The sequence below is a fragment of the Choristoneura fumiferana genome, chromosome 2 (assembly GCF_025370935.1).
Source record: "Choristoneura fumiferana chromosome 2, NRCan_CFum_1, whole genome shotgun sequence".
Taxonomy (NCBI): Eukaryota; Metazoa; Arthropoda; class Insecta; order Lepidoptera; family Tortricidae; genus Choristoneura; species Choristoneura fumiferana.
The window spans coordinates 3,942,768-3,966,713 of record NC_133473.1 but is presented as its reverse complement, the minus strand read 5'-3'; the positions used below and the strand labels follow the sequence as shown (position 1 = coordinate 3,966,713).

The 23,946-nt window shown below is 38.8% G+C and overlaps 1 protein-coding gene across 3 annotated transcripts in view; it reads right to left on the bottom strand.

The window, feature by feature from the left end:
* Nucleotides 1–23,946, bottom strand: part of jing (AE binding protein 2 jing) — a 115,467-nt gene that overhangs the window by 8,713 nt on the left and 82,808 nt on the right. For all 3 annotated transcript variants that reach the window (XM_074111539.1, XM_074111540.1, XM_074111541.1), the window contains exons 2-4: nt 1,687–4,402; nt 1,395–1,574; nt 14–155 (exon numbers count right to left, since the gene is read on the bottom strand). In XM_074111539.1, coding sequence (XP_073967640.1) covers nt 14–155; nt 1,395–1,574; nt 1,687–4,402 — 3,038 coding nt within the window. The remainder of the gene's footprint in view (nt 1–13; nt 156–1,394; nt 1,575–1,686; nt 4,403–23,946) is intronic.

Genomic DNA, 23,946 nt, shown 5'->3' with positions numbered 1-23,946 from the left:
AATTCCAACTCACCAGACCAAGGCTGTCTCCGGTACCGCAGCTTCTTGCCATTTCTGCGTATCAGCTTGGGTGTACTGTCAGTAGTTTTTTTGCTACCGTTGGCGTTCGGCGAAACCTCATTGAAGTGATTGTTGACATGACGCTCAAGTAAAATCTGGAATTACCAACCAGTATGTTAGAGATTGAAAGACTTGGAAGTTATCGATGACAAAGTTCTAGTAGGTTAAATCTCAAACTGTCAATTTATTTCATTTGGTAACCAAAAAAAATATCTAGGAGAGAAATAAAGATGGGTATTCAAACTGACTTACTAGTACCTACATAGTACGCAATTAAAAGTTGATTAAAAGTTTTCTATAAACTGCCAGTTTGGGACCTAAAACTTTGATTATGATAATGAGGCAGTCGCAGATAACTTTAAGCTCAATAATATTATGCACATCAGTGTATATGAAAATGGTTAGTTAAGAATGATTTAGAATTAGAACTAGCTATTCCTACAACTATACTTGATTCGTTATCGGGGTCCATCACACTAAAATCATTTAGCGCCTCATCTCGTTGTGGTACAAACAAAATTGTATATCGCCCAATAAAATTACAATACATAATTTAAAGTATTCGTAAATTGATAGAGCGGTAAAAATTATAAGAGACGAAAATGTTCGCAGTGATGTGGCTAGCTCCTCCTCGCTTCCTTGGGGAAAGAAAACACAACACAGCTTTATTGTTCGTTATAAAAAGTGATTCGAACACTTTAAATCAATAACACAAGAATCAACAACATGCACAGGATTTAAAAAGGGGACTTGTAACTTCTGGAAATTTTCATAAAACAAGAAAATTTTAGACAAGTGATCCATCAATTAATAAATTGAATAATCAGCTCACAAGCCGAAAGGATGACGATTTAACAAAATTAAATGATTAGCTTCTCATTCACTTTTCATGATCAATAGTTAATAAGCGGATTTAATTTGAAGAAGACCAAGAAAAAATTATAATAACAAAGAAAAAAGTCTAAAAAGACGCAAGAAATTAAAAATAGCGGAACGACATTTTCAAGTCGTAGGTCCGCGTGCAAAAATCCGTAAAGGAAAAACCACTATTTGTAATGTCAACACGATTTTTTCTATGAACTAGAATAAGAGAAGTAACTGCACAATAACTTCTAGACTCTGGTACACCGGATCCGTGAACACGGGCCCAAGACTTTCAAGGAATATGTGAAATCCAAGACCTATACGACGTTTGACAAACCGTCAGAACGACAAGACAATAACGCATTCAGACGCAGCGATCGGGAGTGTTATTGTGGGGTCGTTTTGGCGATGAGTGTCCTGGATTCCTGGAATGGAATTGAGAGGAGAGGTAGCATGGGACGTAATCGTACCTGAGTGGAGAAACGGCGACCGCAGCCGTCTACGATGCACTTGAAGGGCTTGTTGCCGCCGTGAGAGAGCGCGTGTCGCTCGAGCCACAGCCGCGAACATGAGGGCTTGCCACGCACTTTGCACCGCTCCCATTGGCAGACGTAGTTCTCTCTGCCTGCTTGCGATTCGACGTGTACCGACTGGAAGCACAAATTATCCTGATTAGCAAAATAAAGTCCAATAGCATAATTAGTTTACTATCAGTCTCGTAAAAATTAACATGAGATTGAATCAGAATTTAAATAGACTAACCTGTAAGTGTTCTAGGAGATCTGTATCACTCTCGAACTCCCGCTTGCAATCCTCCCACAGACAAACGGTCACCGAGGAAGTGGTGTCGGTACTCGATTTCCTTTTGTCACTGTTCGTCTTCGTTGGCTTCCGTGGCGGGAATCGCAACGTCTTTGGCTGCTTCAGAATCGGACTTATCTGAGAACTTTGTGTCTCCACTGAGCTAACGCTAATGCTTAAAGATAGCGAAGAGTCGTCATCACATTCCTTACTGGTTTGTGAATCACTGGGCGAATCTATTGATTTGTCTGTAATATCTGTCCCTATTCCTGACTCCGACGACGACTCCGTAGGTGTACTACAGAAATTCGTTTCTATCACAGAACTTTGAACATTAGATGAAACGTCTTTTAGAACAGTGATTTGTGTGAAAATAGTATCTTCTCTCTTAGCAACTTCCTCGACTTTTCTTAAGTCCGCCATCGAACTATCGGTCCATGTCTCTGCTTTTTCTTCGATTATCTCCTTCTCTAATTTGTCTGAACAATAATCTTCCATTTTAGCCTTTAAGCCACTTACTTCTGCGAAAGGTCTTAATGACTTATTACAATCTAATGGGAATATGTTATTATTCAACGTTTTTGTCAGCCACGGAAAGTCGCACTTTTGTATTTTTACATCACAGCCCTCAGGTTCCTTAACCGTACTGCTGGGTGGATCCGTGCCTTGGATCGGGTTCTCTATGGGTTTAATTATACTACTTGTGTGTAAGCTAGCAAAGTTACCCAATATAGATGGAGGATGGTGTACTATCGTATTTGAGCAAGAAGTTTGACATGATGGTGCCGGATGCGTACTTGAATAGCTCCAGGTCTCCTTGACATTCATATTTGGCACGGAAGTAACGATGAAGCCTGGTTGAGGTACAAGAACTGAATGGCTTAGATTTACGGTGTAGTTTGGTTTGGGTTGAACTGTCATACCTACAGTTTGCATTCCGGCTATATTTTTGTTCATGACCGGGATACCAGATTGGCTAGTCGTCGGCATCGCTGGTTTGTTTACGTTCGCGTATGTAGGTGGCATTGTATTAGATAGCTTCAATAACGTCCCGTTTATGAGAATTTGTTGGTTTTGCAAATGATCGTGCCTTTGCGCCGTAAGTTGCGACGTTTGGGGAAGAACGAAATTCGGCATCTTGGCCATTAAATTCGGAATTTGAACTACGGCGCCATTAATATTTTGCATTATCGGGAAAACAAACTGTCCATTTAATTTCGTAGGACTAGACACGTTTACATTTGTTCTATTATAACCATTCATATTATTTGGCTGGTGATTGTTCAAAGTTTGTGCTGGCAATCCGTTTTGTGGTATCCTTAACGTAGTAAGCATTACGTTTTGCGGTACAGCTACAAATGAGCCTAAATTTGTAGATGTTACAGTGCCATTACAAGGCTGTGAAATATTTATTTGGTGACAATTCTGAAAATTTGTTACTGGTGCATTGAGGTTGCCGATACTACCATTCATCGTCATGGGCACTTGTCGAACTCCATTAGGGATATTCATCTTTGGCGCTGAATTTGTTTCTCCTTGCAGACCCTTCACTCCCGCGTTTTGACCTGTGTTTGCACAATTCTGTTTCTGAAGTTGGACTTGTTTGAGGTTGTTGGCTTTGGACCATGTAAGGTTCTTGCTGTTGGCTATGCAAGCTGACGATCTCCTATTGGTTCTTTTGACCGGCTGTGCGGTCTTCTTTTGTGCTTCTTTCTTTGCTATTGGCTTCGTCAATACATGGTTTAAACTTAAATTATTTGAACCACACGTGACTCCATTCATTCTACTATCCAGTTTCGTCGTTGAGCTTACAACACCATTAATTTTTGTGGTATCAGGTTTAGGAGCTGCGAGCTTTTTAGGTGATTGGCTCATAGAAGTTGCAGGGGCTATTCTAACCCCCATTGTTTCATTAGATGCTGGAATTGCTACTTTACGTTTAGTAGTTTCAGGATTTAGTCTTTTATAGTTAGTGAGCCCATTGGCGGATGGGTTTGAGGACATTTTAAAGTCAAAAGTTTGCGTTTTATTGTTCATAAACCCGTTCAGATGACCATTGGACAGCTTCTCTTTGGTGGACGAGTCGGCTCCATGCCTTATTTCCATAAAACCATTCATTGTTGTGTGAATTTTCTCTTTGTTGTCTCTAGGCCTGCTGTAATCAATCAAACCGTTACTGCTCAGAGTCGACGTCTTTTTACTGAGATCTGTCACCTTCGCGGTGTCAATGGTGCCATTAATACCGTTCGGCCTTCGAGCTTCAGCCGCGTTTTGTTTACTGACATCGAGTAGGACTTTAGGGCTGAGCGTCTGTGATAAGTAGGAGATGTACTTCTCGAGTTCGTGCGTGACGCCGTTTTTGGGTAGACACTTTTTCTTAGGGTCATCATTGTTGATGGTAGATGAGTCTCGCTTGAGACCATTCTGGGGCTTCATCTTGTGGTTGAAGAACTCGGTGATGCGACGGTGATGGGGCGGGTTGGGGCGGCGGACGGGCGCGGGCTGGGCCGCCAGGCGGCGCGGTGCCGGCGCCGGCTCGCTGACCCAAGGCGGCATGCGCGCACTCGCCGAATCCTCGGAGGCGCTGGACGACTCGGGGCTGCGCGGCGAAGCCGGCTCGGTGATATCGCTACTGCCGCTGCCACTGCTCTCCGACGGACTCAACAACGCCACACCACTGGAAACAAAAGAAAAACACAGTCAATATAAGAATAAAAAGTTACGATAAAATTCCTCGTCATAATAAATCTTATCATATCTGGGGGTACGGTAGTGCCGCCATCAAGTCGAGCGCAAGACAAGCTACCGTACACCAACTTTTCTCGCATTTCGGTATATTTTCACGCATCTGTCTAGCAGCACTGAGATACAGTAGAAGACTGCAATTCTGCTTATTTGATAAGCTAAAGGTAATTCTCATCCCATCCTGGGCACTCAAGTCCGCTAGGCAGTAAACTGCTTATTTTCTATCACTTGCTAACATCGTAAATTAATATATTTTAATGTTACTGATAAATCTGGATCTGCTATCTGATAAATAAATGAATTTATATTGTAAAAGAAATTTCATTTGTTTAAGAGTTTATATAGAGTTGCACTACTGTTATCGAGACGTGGCACGTTTTTTACAGCATGTTTTTGTTGGGATACCATTGAGCGTACAGTAATGAAGCTATGCTATTATTATGAAAAGTGACACGGGCTCTATAAGCGATGTTGAGTGGCGTTCGATTTCAAGCTTGTAATTCATATCAGCTAGTCCGAGGTTAAATGGCAATCAGCTGTTGAATGGGTGCGATTGATCGCATGGGAGGATAGACGAGTCACGCGAGGCGAGAGGGAAGAAGCGGTCGTGAGCGTCGGCCGGCATCGGCAGTCGTAGCCGACGCGCGATGTAAGGTGCAATGCCCTGCCGACCAGTGCAGTGACGCAACGAACCGCAGCGCTGCACTGACCGCCCGACACACAGTATTATTTTTGGCCGTGTAACATTCATTGCACGCTTGACGCAACTATACTGTGACGAATGAACGAAAGATTTTACTTCTTTATTCTGGAAGCTCTCGAGCGGTAGACGTTTATGCGTTATGCCGTCATGTGTAGGCAAGAATCTATCATAATTTTTACTTGACACACATGTGACGCTCTCTTGCTCGCTTTGAAATGTCTAAGTTTCTTTCGTTTCATCCTAATGTCAGCTTGTTTAAAAAAACTTTATCTTGGAAGCGTTTTTCTGGGTAGGTAGGTAACTTGTTTTCAAAACTTTTATTGAGCGAAATCTACAGGTAAAAAGGAATAACGTTAAATTTTGACAAGTTACTTTAAAAGCTACAAGCGATTATGGTCCTTATGAGCGCGTAATTGAGTGTTACTCCGTTTGTGATGGTTGGGATAAGAGTTTCCCACGAAGGCAATGCGGGGAGAGGCCGGGGTGATGTCTCGAGTTGTCAAGGATGCACCCTCGCCCTTTGTAAAGCCACAACGCACACATAACTAGAGCTGTAGGTTTCCCTACTCTCGCACTTCGTTCGCTGGGAGCTTTGTCGCTAATTGACCCAATTTTTAAGAACAATTTTTTGCTCCGAAGAAAATCGTCAGCTCAAGGCTTAGCGACTTTGAGGGGGATCTTAATTTAATATCGGAGATCATTAACTCGGGAAATCTTTGTTCGTATGTAGGTTTATTATATTGTTAGAGTGTAAGAAAATGTTGGTGATTCAATAAAGGTAGACAGTTTATTTATTTTGAACTACCGCTTGCCAACAACTTCGTCTGTTACACATGCGAAATTTTTTCCCGGGATAAAAAGCAGCCATGTTAATATTAAAATACACTTATAGCCATTACCGGCGACTCCATCTGCGCAGAGTTCGTTTATCGCTATCCCGCAGGAACTATGCAATTTTCCGGGATAAAAACTATCCTATGTTCTTCTCCAGATTATCTGTATAGTGAATTACATCTAAATCGGTTCAGTGGTTTAGACGTGATGAAGTAACAAACAAACAATACAACAAACAGACTTACAAACTTTCGCATTCATAATATTAGGGGGATTTAATCCTATCCTACTTAATACAAATGCGAATATTATGTTTGTGGGTGAGTAAGTGAGTGAGTATGTTTGTTACTCCTTCACACTGAAACGGCTGGACGGATTTAGATGAAATCTGGTATTTAGAAAGCTGGGCGGGCATCTGGAATAAAACATAGGCTACTTTTTATCTCGAATTTCCCACGGGATAGGGATAAAATCTCGAAACAACAACCGCTGGGCTTAGAGTCGTGACATTTGACATGATTGTTTTTAAAGTAACGTCAATGAAAACCACGATTTAATTTTCGGAAAATCCCACGGCAATTTTAAAAAATCCCGAAATTTCAATTCAGCTGCTGAATTTACGTGTGCAGCCGCGCGTAAACACTAGTATAATATAATACTATGAATTTCTGTTAGTGAAATATTTTTTAGAATCGGTTCAGTAGTTACGGATGTTACCCCGTACATATATAACAACAAATAAAGTTTACCTTTTTATTAGATGGTACAGACAGATTAAGCTATACTTTACTATTTCTCTCTCTTACATTGTTTCGAACAATGTTGAAAATGAATTACAGTCTAGGCAGACATGGCATCGTTGCCGAGTTAAACAATATAGCAAACAATTCTCGCGAGAACGGAAACTTCACGCCCAACTTGCAAACTACGTCGTATGTACTTAGCGGATGCACGTTATGTATTCTCTCACCTTAAACATGCGTATGTAAAAATTATAAACTATAATCACAGGTAGTTAAAGAGACATAAATGCAAACCTAATGACGTCATGATCGTGAGGATGTTGGCGTATTTCACATACTTTATGAACAACATGTAATGATACATAGGCACAGTGTTGTCACATACAATTTTGGAAAAACGGTAGAACAGGATACAAAAATTAGTAGAAATTGGTGGAATTTAAAATGGAAAATAAGTAGATCTACCAACTCAAGGTTAATACATTTTTAATGATTAAAAATGCGCATAAAATATTTTAAATTATTTAATCGTGATGTTTAGTTTATCCATATTCTTATTAAATAATCTCAAATGTTCAGAGTTAGGATCTCCACTTGATTTACGCGTTCCGTTTTGTGCTGAAATTACAAGATAGGCTAAATTCGATAGTAAGTAAGTAACACCAAGAGTAAGAAGCAATACCATGCCCTCAGTACCGCTCTGCTTTCAGAGCATGACATGAACAGACATGAACTTGCCTTCGAAATCCAAACGCTTAATGGTTACTTGACCTGAAATGTATATTTCAGAACTAAATTATTGTTATTATTATTTTAAAATTTATGACGGTGGAAGCATTCTACACTTCCACTGAACGTAGATATAGTTTAGATACAGTTACTGTTTAGTATTGTAACTAAGGGACCCCATACATCCCTGTATTTTTATTATTATTATTTTTTGTATTTTTTTTCTTTTATTGTATAATATAGTTTTTAAGTATTTTATTTGTAATTATATTATTATGAAAAAATGACTTTCTGCCAAGTTTCTTGCGGCGCAATCTTCTTGGCAATGATGGTCTTTCCGAAAGCGCTGGTAGTTTAAAAAATGTCGTGTAAAAGTGCCCATTGCGGCCTATTTACTGAATAAATCATTTGAATTCTTGAATTTTTTAAAACATTTCATTACACGCGTGGAAAATTGTTTACAATCGTAATATTTTGAAAAATGTGTGGTAGATAGGTAGAACGGAGGCGAAATAGGTAGATCTACCAAAAAGTTAGTAGATAAGTAGATGTGACAACACTGCATAGGCATGGCAAGTAGTATAAATAGTTAAACATATGATTAATAATTTTCAGTCGCATCGTTTTCTAGTCTGCATAATAAACATAGGCCTAGGTCGGAACAAAATAAGTAAACAAACAAAATTGACACAATATAACATAAAGAATATTGAGAAAACATTAAAGACAAGTAGGTTTTAAGGTATTGTGTGCTCACTGTATACTGCCTACATTTAGATGAGTGAGTCCTTTTAACTAAAATATTTCTGTAAGATAACATCTCATTCCGTTCAAAATCGACTTTATCCTAAGTAAGCAACCATTATTTTGAATCCGGCCTCCGGGTAATAGGTAGACGGGAAAATTGGTATGTTATTTTTAACAACACTCACTGAACAGGGTAAGGTAAGCCTTACACACCACAATGGATAATTCAAAGGGAACGTTATTATATTTGTGCTTGTTGAATTAGGAATTCTTTTAAACTTTGTTGTACTTCGATATTAAAACAGTTGGTTAAAACGGTATCTATTTAACAGCATTTAAAACCAATGCTGTCTTACTTTGGTTATGTAGATTCAGGACATTTTTGCGTACATACACCACGATTTGTAACTAAAAAATTATATTCATAACTCCTAATTGAAAATCCAGTAAGAAATATAATACGCCCTACTCGCTCTAGCTTAAATTACAATACTACATGTGCTTTTGAGTCAGAAAGTTCTCACGTTCCTGTTTTAGTCCTGTCCAGGTTCGTTAACAAAGGCTTCGTCAGCCTAATTAGAAGTGTTGTATTTGACAATATAATTTGAGGTGTTCGAACTTTTTTGCGAATTGGCGAAAGCAAAAGTGGCCGCGGCGTATGTAGGTGAGTCGGAGCGATGCAAGGTCGCAAGCGCCGATTTCGGCCGTCGACCCCGCCGCGCTCGTTGCCAATGTTACATTGTGCCGATCTTGTTCCGACGATTGGAGCTCAGAATCGTTTTGTTTTTGTGTCCGATCAGATGTTACGTCGTCTCGAGTAGAGACAAAGAGGCCTCGCTATGATGTAGAGAACATATCTCTACTCGCAGCAAGTTAGTTTTATGAGCTCATAACGTTTAATTAAGCCAAAACCCCCTATAATTATCGCTGTCGTGGTAACATTATCACGTAACTGATATGAAATGCCCGTTGATAAAAAATAATATCGTTGTTTTATGTAAATGACTGACCATCTAAAATTGAATCCAAATAAAAAAATAGCCATTGGACATCTGTACCTACCGTCGCCAAGTCGCCATAACATGGCCTATTAAATTTAAAAATAAATTCGTCCAATGTATACTGGGTCCTGTAGGTATCTGATCTACTTACTATAAATCGGTGGGTCAGTGGCAATTATAAAAATGTCACTCTACCTAGTACCTACGAGTATAAAACAATTAAATTTGTAATAAATGCAAAATCTACTAATTATTTAAAACCAAATGTTGGATTCGGTTCGTCAGCATTTGTTAGTATTGTAACGGTTTAGTTTGTGATGTCTTGACTGCAAAATTCTACTGAGTTAGCGATAAAAAAACAGGTAGCCCTGTCGCCCTAACTGATCTAATTGTCGCAGGGGCGCAAGATCATTTTAGTGAGCACCCAAAGCGACAATTGGGCATGACGGAGATCGAGATGGTATCGGCGCATTAACGCGTGTGCGGGCAGCGTAGCGTGTCGCCCTGACACGCATGCTTTCCGGGAGAGCGTCAAGATTAGAAAATTAGTATACGGTAACAAATTTCGGATTTTTAGCCGAAATATTAGCAGTTATCCAAAACGATATGTCGAAATGTCGCATGTTATTTTTGTCGCGGTCGAAAAAATAATAGGCACGTTAAAGTGATTTAGTTCAAGGTCTTGCTTCTTCAGATACTGTTTCCAAGATTATATACCATCTATATTAGACCTAAAAAGCTGTTGCTTGCAACTTCTATCTGCGCTTTGGGATAATGTAACGTTCTATAAGTGAAAGATTTTAAAATTCTATACAGTAGTCCAGAAATGACTTCCTTTCCTACACATAAATAAGCAGTCACGCAAACAAGTTTAACTCTTTATTACATTAATATAATTTCATATTACATTAGTAGACTTTGTTACCCATTGATATTATTAGTTACCTAACATTAGCTTAAATTTAATTGTAACGTTAGATAACAAATTTTGCAACCCGAGTGGGATATCCCTGTTATTAATCTGAAACGAATTACGCTTGCGTATCAGAATATAATTAGGAACAACCAGGGTTCTCCGAACACAGTAGGTATAATACCGTGGATTAAGTATCGAACGTCAGCATGACGCGCTGCGTACCGAGCGGCAAGATAAGCGTCCGCGTCACGTCGCGTGCTATCGCGTTCGCGGAAACACGCCGCCAGTAATTGTCTTAGGAAATTACTCCGAATAGGTACTACGGCAAATACGTAATTACAATTACGGATGATAAACACGCTTATTGTTTAGTTTGTGAAACATCGTAGTGCCTCTAATGCCGGTATATCCAGGTTTTTCAAGTACCTATTCCTTAGTGAAAGGATCACGAAGATCAGAAAGAACGGAAGAACGTAGTTAATGATTTCATCATCATCATCAGCCCGAAGACGTCCACTGCTGGACAAAGGCCTCCCCCTTAGAACGCCACAATGAACGACAACTTGCCACTTGCATCCACCGGTTTCCCGCCACTCTCACGATGTCGTCAGTCCACCTGGTCCACCAGTTAATGATTTGATTAACGTATAATAGATAATCTCCCTGAACTTTCACTCATACTGGACATAGTTGCTTGCTGTAGGGGTGTAATTCATTAAAGGAACCTCTCGTCCGCAGACACGTCTTATTGCTGTTGGTCATGATCGTGTTGACGTTGATATTCCTACTCATACGCGAGCGACCAGGTCAGGATATCATTGTATGTCGATGAATCTGCGGCCGAAGTAAGTTAAGAGCACACTGCAGCATAGCGAATTTAAGTGATGTTAACATCGTAATTGCCCTTTAGTAAACGTATGAATTAGGCGCAGTCTGATCAACTTCAAACGTTTGAACCATGTCAAAATGTTCATAGTGCATTGCTGGTGCATCGGACGAGCATGCACCGCCCCCGCCGTCACGAGCGGCCGCGTTCACGTAATGAGTGGGCGTGTAAAGCGCAAATGATACGTCGCGCGCACATGTCGCCCAGCGGTGGGGCTCTGATTATAGCCTCGGGGATCGGGATTTTGTTTGGTGCCACGACTTGAAATCTGACGATGGGTTTTTTATTGCCTTTAATATTTTTATTTACAACATAATAGCCATTTTTAACCGCTGCGAACCTGATTTGTCTAAAAAAGGCATTTTATTTTATTTGAAATGAATGGGAAGCCTTGATCAATAAAGTTCCTGATAGACAAACAAGTAATGTCGCTTACTTGTGGCTCTACGTATGTACTTTTTCGATTGTATGCCACCTATGTATGCCTCCAAACGTAATCAAACTACACACCAACGAAAAGATCGGTGAACCACAAGAAGATAAAGTACGAACTTGCTCGTAAGACCATCTGACACTTAAATAGCGAATTTAGTCAGATTCAAATATACATGTCTCTTTTATTACGAACAAGCAGAACAAATCATGCATCTGCATCTATGAAACAAAATAAACAAAACAAACGAAACCAATCCCGACGTAAGCCATTCTGGGACTGCAAAGCGTAATATTATTTCGTTTAGTGTGGGAAATTGATCATCGTGCGGGGAACCGGCCGCGAGGGATTTAAATCCTTGTCAAATTTGGCCGAGGGTACGAGGTTTTGTCGTCCGGGGCCCGCTGAGCAAATGTGCCCCACGGTGCGAGACGTTCGCTACTTAATATTAGAATGAATTCTAAGCTTTGTATATTAAAATTCCATACGTGAATACTGATTGCAGTGTCTAAAATTACTTTTCGTCAGGTCTCTTGGGGACAAGAGCTGATGAGTTGCACTGCACAGCTTTTAAACGGCACGCATGAACTTATAATGTAGTTTTAATATTACGCTACAAATAAACAAATCACGGGCAATAAACAATAAAGAACAGCCATGAAAAAAATTAACTTCCACCTCCACTTAAGAACAAACAAAAAAATAAATACCGTTATTTTGGCTCCATTCTATTCATACAAAGCATCGTGAAAGGAAACGCGTCCACTTTCGAGTACAAATCGCGTAGCCGTCACAACAGGTTCCCAACGCCGCGGTGTGTCGTGCCGTACGAGCCATCTCGTCACATTATGTCACCGTACATACTTCGTTACCCATTCATTACGAGTCAAAAGGAAGTCGCACCGCGTGAGAATCGTGTCACAGGACCCCGGGGGAGGACCTCCCTTTTACTATGTACCACCCCCAGTCTCCCCCGCTCCCTCCCTCACGATTATTATGCTAAGTGTCTGTTGGTTATAGACGGGAGAGTTTTTCGCGCATCTGCTATTTATTTACGCGCTCTTTATTCATGGGATTGTATAACGTGCTCGCCCGTGGCAGGCGACAGCCTTACAGTTCATTACGCAGAGTAACAAGGTTTTTCATGCCGTTTTGTTGGAATTTGGCCTTTGTTGCGATGAGCTAAGACAGCCAAGATAAGGGTGAAGTAGGTTAGCGGGCGCACCCCGCGTGACGACCCCGTCAAACGCGAGTAAAATGTTATTCGATTGATTTTTGTTAGCTTAAGTGCTTTTTGGAGCGCTCTACGGCCTCCGTCCAAAATGTCAACTAAAACCCTTTTATAACAGTAGTTTAAAGCGGGGAACCCTGAAAAATGTAGACAGGCGACGTAATGTTGCTCTTCGTGCCAGGGAATGAATGAATAGAATTGACCAAAGCGACTATTGGTTATGTATGTATGTAACGATGATGCTTTCACGCTTTCTGAAACTTAATTTCCTTTTCAAACTGCACGACGCTGTACTCCAGTTACAGCAGAACGTTATTACTTTCACAGAACGTTAAAATTCTTTCATCTTTGCTCGTCGGAAGTGTGTGTCACCCGTCGTCGAGAAGAGATAACTCTATAATTGATCGTGTTAAGATTATTTATTAGTTAGCAGGAAACATTTTACCGTTCTATAACTGGAACAAAATGGTTTCCTAATACTCATGCGGAAATGTTCAGTAACTCTGGCTATAGGTCGCATCTCAAAATGCATCGGTTGTGTTGGACGATGTTGGAAACAAAGAAGCTGCAGCGCAACTTCCGCCTCTGTCTGCGCAGGAAATAAGCGAATCCACAGAGACCGCTTTGTCTGGAGCAGTTTTAGTTAATATCCGATGAGAAGCAAACAGCATTTCGAAACGATCAAGTTAGTGTCGTTTGTTTTTCGTTAGTGGTAGCCGTGTCATTAAGCAGAATGATTGTTTTAAATTCAATAGGTTCAGTCGTGGTGGGTGATGGAGCGGTGTTTCAATAGTATAGCATATGAACGTGAATGCCGATGCACTGTACTTAATAAAGATTGCGTTTAAAAATGTCGTGGTTGCAAATAGAAAAGGAAATAATATATGTACACAGTAATAAATAATGATGTTTAATATTTAAACTGAAAGAATAGCGTATCGAGGTTTTTTATCGTTTGCCAATATTGAAAACCTTCGACAACAGTAAAACAAGTCCATTCCATTTTTAACGTGTATTTATATACTTTGTACAATAACTATCCTATAAGAATATGAATTGCAGATGTTCAATTTTAATTGTTTTTATTAATTAAATATTTTTATTAGCTACCAGAAACGACCTTCGGGGTGATTGTGATTATAATAAAGGCCTTGGTGACCCATCATTACAATACATATTGTTCTCTAAGCACACATATCATTTCTTTGTGTCAAAGTGTGCCAAGTGCATATGACATAGTTATTGTTATGAATCAGAGATGCATTTGCAGCCTTGCTAGAGGAAAGCTATATGTATCCTGTATCTAATAAATTCATTCTGTAATAACAATAATTAGTCGATATGCAGTTTTAGACATTTTATAAATTTCGAGTTGGGAGCATAGCATCACAAAACTGAAATACCAATAATAGTTTGAACTAATATCTGATTAACGGTGTTCTGCTTTTTCGCAGAAATTCCTTTGGCCGAATATCTCTTGCCAACCAAACATTTCGCCGATGATTCACTTTGACAACTAACTATTACCAAATTTTTATATGACAACGTGTCATTTGGTCAAATTATTATAAAGCAGAATATCATAATGACGCATAACGTCAAACAACTTTTAAACGATAAACGTTTCGTCAGTGCAACAGTTCCCTTTTCATACAAAAGCCAACTATTTACTTAAACTAAGTAAGAGTTACACACCATTTTTTCAATCGGCAATACGATTACAAATAAGATCTTTGTAATAAGTATAGCAACAGAAATCGAATGTGTGATAAAGTCCAGTTAGGTGCGACAACGAGCGAAGCGAGGAGGAGCGTGTTAGGTTAACCTTGAGTAAACACCGCACGACGCCGAGCTAGCGAAGCGAGTGCCCGAATTACAGTATTTTTATTTTTTAATATTTCTTTTTAAATATCCAAAACATGTAGTCTAATGAAAAATGATATTGACATGAAAATGGCATTCTTGTAAATCTTAAAAATTTTTTAATCTTCAAAATTTGATCGAGGACTCAGTAATTGCAGCTTTTTCGAAATCTAACACACACACACTTTTGGTACAAGATTGATCTATGATCATTGCCGTATTCTATCAATAGGTCAAACATTGTGTCATATGTGCGTTTGTCGCATACGCTTTATTAGTGCACAAACAAAAACACATCGGAAATGTCGTGTTTACCCACATTGCTTATTAATATTATATTACATGGTTACTAAACGAAACCCTTATTCAATGAAACATTTGGGAAACATTATACAACGAAATGAATACTACGCCAACCAAAACATTCTACTAACCGAGCATTGGCATTCTGAAAAGTGACTATAACAAACAGACCAAACGTACAGTTGGTGACTGTGAGGGTGGGAAATAAAACTAAGTTTTTTGATAAGTTGGCAAGTGATCATTCGGCGAAATGAAATTCTGCGAAAAGTTGGTTGGAAACTAATAATCGGCGAAACAATTTTCTGCGAAAAATTAAAGAACCCTAATTAATACATATAGATTTTGATAATACGCAAATCACTGCCTAGCCTATAAAATGATTTCTAAGCCAAGTTCACGATCAGGGTCAACGCTTCGTTATCAGTAAAATAATTCAAATCGTTTTAGATAATGTCGGCATTTATACCTACAGTCTTTAGTGTTTGATAATAGTTATGTCCATTATTAAGATATAGGTCGTTGCATATATTTTGCAGCTGCAGTAGTTAGCTGGCCTTGTGTGATGACGGGCTGCGACCTCGCTGATGGATCGTGAGCGGAACAAAGAATGCAACTGTAGCGTAATCGTTTTATGCGCAATGCCTCTTTTGCTGTTGAAAATCAGCACTGAAAATATATTCTCCCGTCCTGACATTTTTTAACAAACTTAGCGTTTAAGACCTAGACGTGGTTGACCTGCTTTGTTATTTTGGATATTATTACAATATACTCAGAATTCTTTATTCAATGAATAATTTGTACTTTATAAAGTACATTCAGAGTGTTAATTGGTCCTTTATAAAGTACGCCAGGAATTAGGAGGTTATTTTGTAGGGAATTATTTTTTATAGGTTGGCGACTACTTTTGATGGTTTTACATTAAGTTTAGGTTACATAGCTTTTAATTAAATTTAAATTTGTAACTTTGAAGCTATAATACAATAACTGTTAGTTTTTTTTTTTTAGTTTTTTTATTCGGCTGTATGGCAAACGAGCAAGTGGATCTCCTGATGGTAAGAGATCACCACCGCCCATAGACACCTGCAACACCAGGAGGATTGCAGATGCGTTGCCAACCTAGAAGCCCAAGATGGGATACCTCAAGTGCCAGTGATTTCACCGGCTGTCTTAGGTACTCTCCACGCCGAAACACAACAGTGCAAGCACTGCTGCTTCACAGCAGGATTAGCGAGCAAGATGGTGGTAGCAATCCGGGCGGACCTTGCACAAGGTCCTACCACCTGCGCGACCTCCCTGGGCGACCGAGCGCCGCTCGGGCTAAAACTCGGTAACCACTTGGAAACCAGCATTTTCTCAGATCAAGCTAGATTGATTTCATCTCCGAAAACCCCTACATACCAAATTTCATCGAAATCGTTGGCGCCGTCTCCGAGTATATATATATTCTAAGAATTTTACGATTTTGGATCAAAAGAAAAGGCAAATAAGGTAGATACTCTCCTAACTTTGAAGTTAAGAGAGTCGATTATTCTGTAAAAAATTGCTAAAATATACGTTAATCGCCGATTAGAGTTCCACACATATTTATGGTGTATTACCATACATTATTCATAAACAGCTTTTTAAATTGTGACTCGCAGCGGGTCACATCGTAAACAGTCTTCATAACCAAATCCATACATTTTTTTACATCATATACGCCGTAATTAAATAAATATTGCTGACTAGTGGAATTGCTATAATTTTTTCTCAATTGAAAATAGGGCTATAAGGTTAGATTAACAGGCTGACAACAAAGGAGATCAGCGTCCGCTGCAAGATCGACATCATGCTGAGTTGGAATCTTTTCGTGACAATTTGCCTGTTTCCGTTTTTCTCCTTTTAAAAAACTTTACATTTCACGAATAAATGTTTTCTTTCTCTATATCTTGTAAGGATTCCTTTTTGTCTCAATGTTTGGCTTTATAGTCAGATAGGCGCCTCGGGAGTTTAATTCGCGGACATTTCTATTCCTTCTATTATTAGCTCTGTGGGAATAACCTTGCACGTTTACTACTTTACTTGACATCGTCTATTCCTACAGTAAATGCATCACGGCACGTGAACATCTGTTCGCTAACAGTGCATTTATAATGCTTTAGAATACTTTAAATAGAGTTAACCCTGGACCGTTGTTAGGTTCGAAGTACTTGAATTAAATGCAAGATTAACTATGAAAATTGTCTACTTAGTAGTTATTAAAAATCTAGATTCGTACCTATGTACTTGAAAAAAGAAACAATAGAATTACAGTGCAATTACTTGAGTCTTGTTCCGTATTGTTTCGAGGGTGGATTTTAAGAGGGATAGGTAGATTGACGACTTGAAAGCGTCCAGCTTATTGTTTTAACTACTACCCTTTTCGCAATATTCACATCATAACACTCACCATGTCAAATCCGACCGTTCTGCTTGAAACGCACAGAGCGGTGGCCGAGCGGTGCGGCGCGGCGCGGAGGCGGTACAGGTTGTAATATTCGAGCTAACATGAAAGAGGGCACACAGAATACCGCGCGGGAAATAAGCGTGGCGCTTCTAGCTTCTAGCTTTCCTACGATCCTGGGAGGTTACTACGAAATTCGAAAATAAAAGTTCGCATTGTACCGTCCCTCTCACCCTCGTATTTAATAATATAAGCGTCAGCGGGACGGCAAGATACGAAGTACAAATTTTACATTTCGTAGTATAGGGCCTGACCTGTCTGTAATGTAGATCATAGTTTGTCGATGCGAAGCAACGGTGGCCGGTGGCAAAGCTATCGCAATATCGGCTGAATTAGAGGAAGTACGCGTCCGGTAACAAATGTATGGTTAATTAATGAATCGTTAATGTTTAATATGGAGCCCGCTTATTAGAATAATTCAAAACAAAGTTTTTTTTTTCATTTAATAATAAAAAACCTCTGTAGGTTTCTGTAGGTCACACTTTGTAGCTTATGCTTTGAAAAATCATATCATAAATTGGTAAAAATGGTTAAAGATGACATGTAATAGTTATTTCACATGTAATAGGGGTTGGAAATCATTATCCATTAGTGCGAAAAAACGTAAACATACAATACATATGTACTCGTCACAAAAAAACCTCGTAAGCTATATGCTAAGGAATTATTGTCAAAACTATCAATGGACAAAGCTACTTCCCTTTTCATAGACATGTAATGGGTATTCCCACACCACAATATAAATGCGATATTGCAGTTTATCGGTAGATCAGAACCCGCACAACAATAATAAGCTAGATGTTTGCAAGAAAGGTGTGAACGTGTGAATAGGATAACACATATTTATTGATTAAGAGTAAAATCACAATTTCACTGACTTTATGAAGCTATTCACTTTCAAATTTTCAGGAAGTCACATTTTCACAATCGACGATGGTCATAGATGTACCTAAGCATTAAATAGACTCCGTAAATTGGCGCAAAACGTTGATCAATTGTCCAAAGTTTAAAACAGCTATTTGTTAACCGACATTGACCAATGGCATCGAGGCCATTGATCGCGCTTCTGTAATAACATCCTCTCATAAACAGGAATACAACACGCAAATTCAAAATAAACATATTGTTCTCGCTTGACACTTAGCACAATAATTTTACGACATGATACGATTGTCTTTTTTTATTCAGACGTAGGTATAGTAAGTTCGTTGCAAATGTCAGCGGCATTAAGTTTTAACAAAAATCATTAACTTTATTTATTAGCTACGTTACTTGCTTAAGCATAACAATAAACGTTTATAATGCCAATGATATACAAGTACTACAACTTACAGCTATGCATCGTTTAAGTTCTGTCATTGACTGGAAAGAAAAGTAACAACATACTTTAGGTACCCAACGCAATAAAATTTAACATTATCACTCGGTGTTGAAATTATGCATAGAGGCCATATTTAGTTAGATGCTTAAAAATATCTTAATACGCACAGCGACTGAACGCTTTCAGATATTTCTACTTCCTTATCATAGATAGCTTCAATGGCAACTGCACCGTTAACCCTTTTACCCACGCCTGTTTATAGATCTTTCACAAATTTAATCTAACGCAATTCCCAAGCAGCGATGTTATTTGTGTGTGGGAAACCGGGACCATTCTCCACTGGCTCAATGTGTCCTGCATCATAAATCCATAAAGCGAAGTGAAAGCGAACGTTTGCGCCGATACTTGTGCAATAGGTGCGTTGCGATGCGCGCGCATTGTTTCTGCTAACACGAACTGCGCCGGACTCGCTTGTTTATACTGAACGGCTATTAAAAATACGCACTGGCACTTATGACACAAAGGAACTAGTCAATATAGTACAACGAGGAAGGTTGACTAACTAGTAATGGGAAAGAGTAAAACATCGGTTCATTGTAATTTAGTAGGTACGGAATGCTTAACATGGCTGACTTAAACGCTCTGGGTGGGTTACACGACACGTACCTACACGTTGTTATAATATATATTTTTTAGGTTTCTGAACTTGGTAAATGTGAGCTTTTAATTAAGAGAACGCCGGTAGTATCTCTTTACAGTCCGTCAGTATGTGTCGTTCGCTAGTATTGTGATAATGTGGTCTCACCAGTAGTCAGTCATTAGAGGGGAGCTTGTGGCGAGCTGTTGGAGCGTAGCGACACCACGAACCTGAGATCTACGGGGTACTACACATACACACATGCGCTTATACATACCCTCATACACAGTTACACATATAGTTTGCCTTAGTTGGCCGCCGCTTAGATTCGAGCGCAAAATCTAAATTCTCAAAGGATAGACGTGTTTCCTTAATTGGCGAGTTGGCACTTTGAAGCTTATAAAGTCCAGGAATACCTCTCCACTCCACCTTTAGCCGTCCACACCAATGTTACCCACCTCGTTGCCATGGGTGTGCAACAGTTTGAAGGGCCCGTTTAGTGAACGGCGAGTCACCGCCAACCGAAAGTCTATTAGATATTGAAATGGTAGGTTTCCGCTATCTCACTTCACAGCAAGGTAATCCTGTCAATAATACGTATATATACATAATGAAAAATAATCAAAATTTAAAACCAGTCGCATAACGACGATTGATGCCATGATCCGAAGAGAAACCTAGGGTTTGTTATTGTTCGAAATGAAAATAAAACTGCACATCAAAATAAAGAGTAATAACTAATAAGGTATTGTTTTCCACAGTCATTTCTGCCACATCCTCCGCCTATTATTTTCGTTCTTGCTGAACTATTGGTCACACAGCAGATATTGAAAGTTGACTAATGATTGATTACTGATAAGTAGAGTAATGAACCACAACTCTATCCCACTGTTTCTTCAACAGCAGGCTATATAGTCCAGTACTTAACATCATCTATAAGCAGCTAAGTCCGTATTGTTTGTCGGACAATGGGCAAGCATGCGGGTCCCAAGGATCAAGGTTCATTGCCGCCACACAAATTACCCCCATGTCTGAACCTACGGGTTGAAGTAGTGATAAAATCTTTTAAAACACTGAGTAATTATGAACATAGTAGGTACCTAAACTAAGTTATTATTTTCGCCGCGATTCGACTGTGCGGAAGGTTTACTAGCCACTCGGGTTCAAGTCCGTTTGAGCTGCCAAAAAATCTGAGATTGGATAGGTACTCAAACAAGTAGTTAGGTATTACCTGAAGCACATTTACGTCATATGTCATCTAGTGATTTTCGACCTTCAGGAAACCTTCATTCTTAACTGGTGCCCAAAGAGTACCGTTACCTCAAGATCTGGGGTACAGTTGAAGGGCCACGACATTGAAGTGCCCACTCTCGGCCAACTTGACCGGCCGTCAACTTAATGCTCGTCTATTCTCCACTCGGACCTGTCCCCGCTTCCGGTCCGTTACGGCGAATAGATTTGGCGGGAAACTTACGTAATAAAATATTTTTATGAATTGGACTTGGAACTTATAATTCACTTAGTGAATACGGGTGCGATTAATTTATCATTACGCTGTGTATTTAATGAGGGGTATTTACATAATTTTATTAGTTCGTCATTACCTATCTTGTTTATTTTATTACATAGGGGCATACTTTTTTGTGAACTCGTCCCTTATATTGGCATCAGACAGAATCAAAAGTTTTATATAATTATGTCTTTACCTTAATAATTAAAAACACTTTGGCATTTCAGAAAACGAAATTATCCACTCACTCATTTTGTTCATTTTAAAAAGCAGTGACTGCCTAGCTGTGCTGCAAGTTCCCTTTATTTTTTTCCTGTAGCGTAACCAAATTACAGGAATGGTGAATTTTTAGATATGTATATATAAAATTGTGATGTGGTTTTAGGGTTCATCACCATTCCTGTAATTTGGTTACGCTACAGGAAAAAAATAAAGGGAACTTGTGAATACGAGCATAAAAGGAAATCCGAATAAGTAATTTCCCATTTATTACATATTTTATGGCACATTGTACCTACCTAACTAGAACTTGATATTAACGAATATTCTAGTCCATTGGCATAAAATAATCGCATCAATCAAAACAAATTGTTGCAAGTTATAAATTTAATGAACGTAAGTACCGGTCTAAAGAGACAGGTCAACAGGACATAGCTCCACTGAGCGCTGTGTGAACAACGTAGAGCAAGGACTACGATATTATTATGCGCAACGCAGTGAGCACATTGCACGTATTTTTAGCGAATGTCCCACGCGACGGCTCCGAGATAGGCAGCGGCGATTCAATGCGAGGTGAACGACCGTCTTATTTTATTACGTACGCATTATGAGCCTAAAGACGTGTTTTGATACTCCTCTTGGGAATATCTCGCCCACATTTTAATGCAGTTTAATTTTGTTTATTTTAGGAATGTCAATTTATTCCGTCGGTTAATTCGCTCTGCCCCTTCGGTTATCAGCCGGTCGGTGATCAAATGGCATAGATTAGACTCCAGAATTTATACTTGTAATGTAAAATTATTTCTTTTGGAGATCCTAATCAGTTTTAATTAACTAAAATTATCAAGCTCACTTTGAAGTTTTGAGAAAGAAGTCAGTATATACTGCTACGATTTTTATTTCTTTACTTTTGCGCCTTCATATTAATAATAATCATCATCATCATCATCATCATCATGTCAGCCGAAAGACGTCCTCTGCTGGACATAGGCCTCCCCCAAGGCTCTCCACTCAGACCGGTCTTGTGCTTTCCGCATCCACCGCGAAGGTTCTCGAATGGCGTCCGCGGACCGGGAGACGAGCTGTCGGTAGGCCTCCAACAAGATGGAGCGACGACTTGGTTAAGATCGCGGGATATTAATAATACATTTCATCAAATATCATGTAAACACACATAGTTATGGCAAACAACTGTGTCGATATCGGCGACAATACTAATATTAATTTCAATCAACAATAGCACCGACTTGTTCACACTTAACGATCGCTAGGAAGTTGAATTTCTCTGCAATGGTATAACACGGTCGTCAAGTAACCGGTATTGTTTACATCGCAAGTAACACGGCATATTTACAATAAGTAAGGACTATGAATAAAGTTTGATTTGTTATAGACAGACGTTATCGGCGAACGAGTCGAGTTTTATTGGAATTACACAGTTCGATAAAAGCAATCGAGGTTACTCGGAAACAAATCGGTTAAATGCTTTTTCGTTGGTAGGTAATAGATAAGGGTTATCGGTGAAGTGTTAAGTAACAGCACGTAGGCGACGGTATTCTTCTATGATATTAAACATGATTTAACCAATGTTCCGTTTTTTCTAAAATACTAAACTACGTGTTCGATAAAAAGAACGAAATCGAACTTACGTTGCCTTTATGTTTAAACATTGGCATAGTATCAAGCTTGACAGAAGAAGCTTGACAAAGTAAGATCATAAATCTTTGAATTACATACTTTCCTACCTCTATGGAATAAAATACATTGAACCTGTCTGTAAAGATAACCTGATTTCCAGTTATTAGTATACGACAGACACATTATGTAATGACATAATTAAGTATCTTTAACGATCTAGGTGTACGATCTTTAGGATCATAATTATAATAACCACAATTACAAGTTACATTAGAGTATAACCAGAAACATGAGCAGAAAACAATAAAACTAAATTAGTTCCTTTAATTAATGAAAACAATAATTAAAAAAAACACAATAGAAATCAAAAAGTTTTCGTATGAACAAACTAGAGACTTGCAACCGTTAATAAACATTAATTCGTTTTTAAAGAATATAAAGGTCTATCACGAATAATTACTGGAGTAGACACATTAACTTATCTATTAAACAGTGTTCTATCAGACAACATTTTTTATTTTCATTCAATTTTTATGGAATAATCGAGAATAACTAACAAAAATGCAACGTTGCCAGCTCAGCAAGTATAAACGCTCTTAAAACAGTTTCTAGAAATTCAAAATAATTTATTTGTTCATTTCATTACGTTAGAAGCAAAACGCCAGTGGTATCATTGGACATTTGGCAAGGAAATTGAGCGTAGGACGGCGTCGAGATTGCTTTTAAATCAAGTTACACGCTGGATGCACCGACGATGCACCAAATCCTGGCTAAGGCACGTCATTCGCAACGCAAAATATCTGATCAGCTCTCCACAATTAATGTTTCAATTTTACCCACTTTACTTGGTTTATTAAACCAAGATACTAAAATGACGTTTCATGTGTTACCTGTTTTTTTTTTCATCTCATAAATAGTGATGTGGCACAACCAGTAATCATCGAAAAGTTTCGGTAAGTACGTATGTTATACGTATAAAATGTTAAGATATGGACGGATCTGTGACGTACTAACATACGTAGGGCACTTAAGACATTCTAAAAAAGGTAAAGTGGGTCTAATGAAAATGCCACCGTTTAGGAGATACATACCTATTTCGACTTTTTACAGCTATGTTGATGTTTAAATTACATTTTGATTCGAATCAAGTTCTGCCTAAAAGCTCAATACTTATGGAAAGTAGAACATTGAATGCTTTAATTTTATTTTTGTTTCCATAAAATATTATGTTTGATTTAATCGATTATTTGGAATTATGTCGAAAACCGAAATCAGAGAGC